Here is a 7203-nt window from a genome sequence, read left to right on the forward strand (position 1 = left end):
CCCGCTCTCTCGCTCTCCCCGGTAAGCACATATGCCCTGTAGCAAACAATAATCATAATAATAATAAATTAAATAATTCTTTTTTTAAGAGAGATTTTTGCTACAGTGCACATGCTCTCACCAGAGACAGAGCCACAGAAAGCGAAAAATCACCCCTCGGTGGGATGGCCATGCCACAATCCCTTCTTCATTATCCTCTTGGGATTCTGGACGCGTGCGCACACGCATCTGCCATGAGGTTCAAGCTGCTGGGTCCGGGACTCAAACCGCAGTTGACTATATGTGAGTCCAGCAACATAACCATTATGCCATCTGCTGGTCCCAAATAAATAATTCTTTTTTAAATTATTTTATTTAACTGTATTTATTTATTTATTTACTTATTTATTTATTTATTTTTGACCAGAGAGGGACAGAGAGAGAGAGAGAAAGTGAGAGAGCAAGCCTCCAGGTCTGAGACGCAAACTGTGGTCGGCCGTGGGAGTCTGGTGCTCTTAACCACCACACATGCCGGCCCTCAAATAAATAATGCTTAAAAAAAAAAAAAAAAAGGACCCATAAACCTGGGGGCAGCCACGTGGTATGATGGTTAAGGCACTGGGTCCCACATACCTGACGATCAGCTCAAGCCCCAAACCCAGCAGCAGCTTGAGACAAGAGGAGAATGGAGGGGGAGGGACTGCTGCGCGGCCATCCCCCAGAGGGCGCTCGCTCTCTCCCCCCCTCCCTCTCCCCCACTCCCCTCTCTGTCTCCAGCAAGCACATGTGCCCTGTAGAAATAAAAAATAAAAAATAAAAACACTACACATTAAAACTCCTCATAAACATAGTCACAAAAAAAATCCTCAACAAAATAATAGCCGATGGAATCTAACAATATAAACAAAGGATACTAGGTCAAGGCCTAGTGGGCTCACCCTGGAACCCAGAGCCAGTTCAACACTCAAAGCAGGGCAGTCCACTGGCCTGCGCGTGGCGGTGGTGGTGGCGGAAGGCAGACGCCAAGGAGAGAGGACTGGGGCCTCTGGCTGTGCCGAGGGCGAGGACGAGGGGTGGACAGAAGCCTCACTGCCCCCCCCCCCCTCCAGCGGCTGACCAGGAAACCCTGGAAGCGAAATGTGCATCTCCTAGAAAACCTCACGAATACAAGGGCTTTGAGACAATTCACAGAAAACGTGTACTACAAAACATCGCGCATACATTTCAACAATTTTTATTTAGAGGTTTTTGCTATAGGGCGTGTGCGCTCGCCAGACAGCCGGAGAGAGACAGAGACACAGAAAGTGAGAACTCCCCCCCCAGGGGGATGGCCACACCGCAATCCCTTCTCCTCCGTTCTCCCCTCGGGATCTTGGGTACACACGCATACACACACACACGCCCAGCGTGAGTTTTAAGCCACTGGGTCCGTGACTCAAACCGCGGTTGACTACATGGGAGTCCAGCGACATAGCCATTACGCTAACTGCTGGTCCCTATTTCAACAATTTTTGGTGCCAAAGTAAATTTGCACTTTAATCCCATTTTTTCCAAAACCTTTTAAAAGTCCCATTATAGGGGCCAGCAGGTGGTATGCTGGGTAAGGCACTGGTAAGGTCGACTGCAAGGTTCAAGTTCTGGACCCAGCAGCTTGAAAAACACACCAGGCGCATGTGCGTGCATCCCCAGCACCCTGAGAGGAGGCTGGAGGAGAGGGGACTGCAACATAGCCTTCCTCCCTGGGGGGCGCTCTCACTTTTCCTCTCTCTGTCTTCATGCATGTGTCCTATAGCAAAAAACTAAAAGAGCAAAAACCAGATCCTTATAAGTATTTAATTTAATGGCCTGACATTTATTTTAACAAAAGTGATACTTTACGGGGCCAGTAGTTGGCATAATGGCTATGTCGCTGGACTCCCATGTAGTCGACCGCGGTTCACATCCTGGACCCGGTGGCTTAAAACTCACACCGGGCACATGTGCGTGCGTGCCCAAGATCCCAAGAGGAGAATGAAGGAGAAGGGATTGCGGCGTGGCCATCCCCCTGGGGGGTGATTTCTCGCTTTCTGTCTCTCTGTCTCTCTGTCTCTGTCTGTCTGGAGAGCGCATCCGTCCTATAGCGAAAACCTCTCCGAAAACAAGTGCTAGCATTATAAGGTATTTTAAAACACAGGGCTGGCTCCAAGGCATGAGAGCCCACAAGGCAACTGCAGTTTGACTCTCCAGCCAAAGCCGCCAGGAAAAGGCCCCCAGTGCTCACAGACTGAAGGGTTAGTGGAAGGGGAGCCCCAAGACCAAACCTGCGGAGGATGAGACCCACCCTCACTCACACGTGTGCACACACGCTCCATCAGGAATAAAGAATATACCTTACACGAAATAACTTCTTTTAGGTTTTTCCTATAGGGCACATGTAATTTTTTTTTTTTTTGGAGAAGTTTTGTTATAGGGCGCGTGCGCTCGCCAGAAAGAGAGAGACAGAGAGACAGAAAGCGAGAAATCACCTTCCAGGAAGGATGGCCACACCATAATCCCTTCTCTCCCATTCTCCTCTCAGTATTTTGGGCATGCACGCACACTCACCTGGCATGATTTTTTTTTTTAAGAGAGATTTTTTCTGAGAGATTTTACTATAGGGCGCATGTGCTCCCCAGAGAGACAGAGAGAGACAGAAAGCAAGAAATCATTCCCCAGGTGGGATGGTCATACAGCAATCCCTTCTCCTCCATTCTCCTCTAGGGATTTTGGGCATGCAAGCACACACGCCCAGCCTGAGTTTTAAGCCACCAGGTCTGGGACTCGAACTGTGGTCTACTACATGGGAGTCCAGTGACATGACCATTACACCACCTGCTGGTCCCATGCCTGGCATGATTTTTCAAGCAACCAGATCTGGGACTCAAACCAAGGTCTTCCATGTAGGAGTCCAGCACTTTAATCACTATGTCACCTGCCGGTCCCATACAAAAAACCTTTAAGGAAGTTTGGGGCCAGGTGGTGGTGTGGTGAAGTTTGGGGCCAGATGGTGGCGTGGTGGTTAAGGTGGCCGACTGCAGTGTGAGTCCTGGACCCGGCAACATGAAAAACACCCCAGGTACATGTATGTGCGTGCTCAAAATCCAGAGGGGAAGGGAGAGGGGAAGAAGGGACTTCAGGGTGGCCACCTCCCTCAGCGGGCCTCTCTGTCTTCCTCGTCTCTGTCTCTGACTCTCTCTGCAGGAAGGCAGGAAGGCAGGCAGAAGGTAAGAGAGGCAGAAAGGAAGGAAGGAAGGCCAATTACCGATGTCACCACACTGTTTCCATGGAGCGGAGATCCCGCAGCGTGGATGCCGTGGGGTGAAGACAAACCTGCCACGCTCCCAGGCCAGGGATAGACACATTTAAAACCAGAGATTTTGACCAACGGAGGACAGCGACCGTGTGAGACGAGCCACAGGGAGGAGAGCGACCCTGTGAGACGAGCCACACGGAGGACAGCGACCGTGTGAGATGAGCCACACGATGTTGTCACTACTGTTGGAAAATACTAAGCCACTGACAGCAGGGACCCCAGCAGTACTAGCAAGGGCAGCGGCAGAAACACAGAGCATAGATCACAGGTCACTCTGACCTGCCCCACACGCCCCAGCCCTCTCCAGCTGCACACCCCATTGTCTCAGTGGGCGGAAGCCCGCCCCCACGGGCCCTGCCCCCAGGCCCAGGGAGGCCTCACCCTGCAGGAGGCCCGCCTGTGTGTGGCTCCGGGCTTCCCACCCTTCCACCATGGCTCCTCCAGGGAGCAAGTCCTGTCGCCAGGCTGGGCATTCCTACGCCCTTTCCACCCGCAGCTGGCTGTGGTAGGAAACAGGGATAGCAGCCCACTGACCGCCTGGCCTTAGACTCTCCAGTGGTTACTGAGCATAAGATTCTGAGGATTCTGGGGCCAGCAGTGGTTTAGCGCTTACAGCGCTGGACTCCAACATAGCCAACTGCAGTTCGAGTGCCGGACCCAGCGGCTTGAAACTCACACTGGGCACGTATGTGTGGGTGCTCAAAATCTCAAGAGAATGCAGAAGGGATGGTGGTGTGGCTTCCCTCCCTGGGGGTGATTTCTCATTTCCCCTCTCACTGTCTCACTGCCTCGCTCCTCTCCACTGAACACGTGAGCCCTACGGCAAACACACTTTTAAAAAAAGGTTCTGAGGATTCCATGGCAGCTGGCTCCTGGGGGTAGCCCGGGGGCTGGTGGTGGCCCACCTTGATGTGAGTTACAAAGGAGAGATTCACTCCCGACAGCACAGGCACAGACAGGACCTCAGGCTCCCCTGACTGGATGTTACATGAGGGTTTTCACAAAGTTCAAGAAAAATGCTCTTTGTGAAAAAATTAAGCATGGAGGGACCAGCCGTTAGCGTAATGGCTAATGGCTATGTCGTTGGACTCCCACGTAGTCGACCGCAGTTCAAATCCCGGACCCGGTGGCTTAGAACTCACGCCGGGCACATGTGTGTGCGTGCCCAAGATCCCGAGAGGAGAATGGAGGAAAAGGGATTGCGGTGTGACCATCCCCCCTGGGGGGTGATTTCTCGCTTTCTGTCTCTATGTCTCTCTCTGTCTGTCTGGCGAGTGCACGTGCCCTATAGCAAAAAAATATAAAATAATTAAGCATGGAGGGACCAGCAGTTAGCGTAATGGCTATGTTGCTGGACTCCCACGTAGTCGACCGCAGTTCAAATCCCGGACCCGGTGGCTTAAACTCACACCGGGCGTGTGTGCATGCGTGCCCAAGATTCTGAGAGAATGGAGAAGGGATTGTGGAGTGGCCATCCCCCCGGGGGGTGATCTCTCGCTTTTGTCTCTCTGTCTCTGTCTTTCTGGTGAGCTCACGCACCCTGTAGCAAATACCTCTTCAAAAAAAGGAAAAAAAAAAATTAAGCATGGAATTTTGTTGCCCTAAAATAACCTTGTACTGTATTTCCTTTTTCCACAACTTATCTTTTTTAACATTTCTTTACTTATTCGATGAGAGAGAACCCCCACCAGGGTCTTCACACTGTGCTCTACCCCGGCCCTGGACTGTGAGCACATGTGTGCCCGGCACACCCAGGCAGGTCTCTGCGCTTGAACCAGCAACCTTCCCACAGGAGCCAGCCTCACAGAGCATCGCAGTGTACCACTGTGCCACCGTCCAGGCCCTCCATGGGTGTTGAGTCCCCGGTACAGTGAAGAGTTCACTAAGAAGAGCAATAGCCACGTCCCCCTCAAGGCCTTTGCACCTGCTCCCCCACCAGGAAAGCGCTGGCTCACCACTCAGGTCTCAGATCCACGGGCCCTCCCCACTGTCCCACTCCAGAACACCGACCCGTTTCATCTCCTTCGGAGAACTGTGTTCCCAGGTCTCCTCCCTCACGAGGACCAAAGCTCCGTGAGGCCGGGCCCGCAGTAAGCGTCTGCTCTATTAGTGAGTGTATAAACACACGCGCGAGTGATAGAGGGGACGCCCGGTCCAGCGGCTGCTTCCGCAGGGATGCATCTAGCAGGCTCCATGACGAGTGGCTGATGAAAAAGGAGCGTGAACCCAGCTCTGATAAAAGGGAGAACACAGGGCCGGCCACGAAGCACGGCCACGAAGCACAGCGGTCCCACGCCGAGTGGAGGAGTCAGATCTCACATGGCTGACCGCAGTTTGATCCCAACGGGAAGGAGGCATTGAGGAAAGAGGGTTGCAGCATGACCCTACTGGGGGTGCTTTCTGCCTTGCTCCCTCTGGTGCACCCTTCGCCCTTAGAAAAAGGGCAGGGGGAAACCCACTGGAACCAGGAATCTGGGGGAGGGCCAGAAAGGCAAACCTTTTCACCTATGACTGACTCTACCGAGGAGCAAGCTGAGCCATGGTCCCAGCTCCCAGGCCCATCCTGCCCACCTCAGCACACCACCTTCAGGGCCAGCAGATGGTACAGTGGTTATGTCGCTGGACTCCCATGTGGCTGACCACGGCTCGAGTCCCAGACCCAGTGGCTTGAAGAATCACACCAGGCACGTATGCACAGGCCCAAGTTCCCGCGAGGAGAATGATGATAGGATTGCAGTGTGGCCATTCCCCTGGAGGGTGATTTCTCACTTTCCCTCTCACTGGCTCTCACTGGCTCTCTCCAGTGAGTGCATACCCCCTAAGGAAAAAAACCTCTTAAAAAAAAAAGACAAAGAAAAAGAAAAGAGAAAGCACAGCTCCTTCACCTGGCTGACCCAGGAAGGAGGCAGAGGCAGCGTGGAACTCCTCAGGGCGAGGAGGTGGAGAACCCAGGGTCCCAGTCTCCTTCTGCAGAGGTGGCCTCTTGCAGCCGCACATCCGCCCATCACCCATACACACCTACATTACACGTCCTTGTGCGCTCACCACACAACGCACCAACACAGGCATGCTAGGCCTTCACACGTGCACACGCTCAGTCACGGGCGTACGCATTCACACTCACTCCCAAACACGCACTCTAAAAGCAACATCCCAGAGACTCACATGGAAAATCCCAGAGACTATACGCACAATCTGAGACTCGCACAATCTCGGACACACACACACCCTCGGGAACTCCTGACATCCAAACTCAGGCTTGCGGGCGCGCACACAGGCGAACACACACGCGCATGCACACCGGCCCACGCTCGCGCACACGCCGCCCGCCGCGCGACGCCCCGCCCCCTCGCCTGCTAACGGGCCCCGCCCATCGGGCGTTGGAGGCGGCGCCCGCCGGCCTCCCGGGTCCCTCTCCCGGCGCAGTCTGTACCTTTCTGAAGTCAATGTTGCCCAGGCCTCCGCAGCAGTCGGGCCCCGCGGCCGAGCTGCTCATAAGCCCGGGCCCTGCTCCCCGGCCCCCAGGTCCTCTCCCCCGAGGGGCCGCCTCAGGAGGGTCCACGCGGGGGCCTCGCGCAGTCACTCGCCCCCGGAACCGGCCCCATCGCGCCAGGGCAGCGCGGCCGGCCGGGGCGCTTTCCCGGTGACCCCACTTCCCCCGGCCTTCTGGGAAATGTAGTCCCGTCTCCGCGCAGTGTCCTGTTCCTGAGGCTCACGACAGCGTTCCGAGGAACCGGGAACTACAAGTCCCAGGGAACGTCCGCAGCGGCCACGCGACAGGGTCCCTCGGTCTCGGGCTCCCGCCCAGCCGCTCGGCCCAGGCTCCCCTGGCCGGCCCTCCAACTGACCTGGCGTGGCGTCCGTGGCTGGCGGCGGCGGGGCTGGAGGCCGGC

The 7203-nt window shown here is 54.9% G+C and overlaps 1 protein-coding gene across 2 annotated transcripts in view; it reads right to left on the reverse strand.

The window, feature by feature from the left end:
- The window catches only part of PEMT (phosphatidylethanolamine N-methyltransferase), an 81568-nt gene extending 74371 nt beyond the window's left edge, over nucleotides 1–7197 (reverse strand). The window contains exon 1 of one of the 2 annotated variants that reach the window (XM_006161641.2): nucleotides 7159–7197. Coding sequence is in view for 1 of the 2 variants with exons in the window: in XM_006161639.3 (XP_006161701.1) it covers nucleotides 6744–6806 (63 nt within the window). In the remaining variant the exon portion in view is untranslated. Of the gene's footprint in view, nucleotides 1–6743; nucleotides 6940–7158 lie in introns of those variants that run through there. The other variant, XM_006161639.3, reaches the window with a different exon arrangement.
- Between the last annotated feature and the right edge of the window lie 6 nt (nucleotides 7198–7203).

This window comes from Tupaia chinensis, unplaced genomic scaffold (assembly GCF_000334495.1).
Source record: "Tupaia chinensis unplaced genomic scaffold, TupChi_1.0 Scaffold138725_1, whole genome shotgun sequence".
NCBI lineage: Eukaryota > Metazoa > Chordata > Mammalia > Scandentia > Tupaiidae > Tupaia > Tupaia belangeri.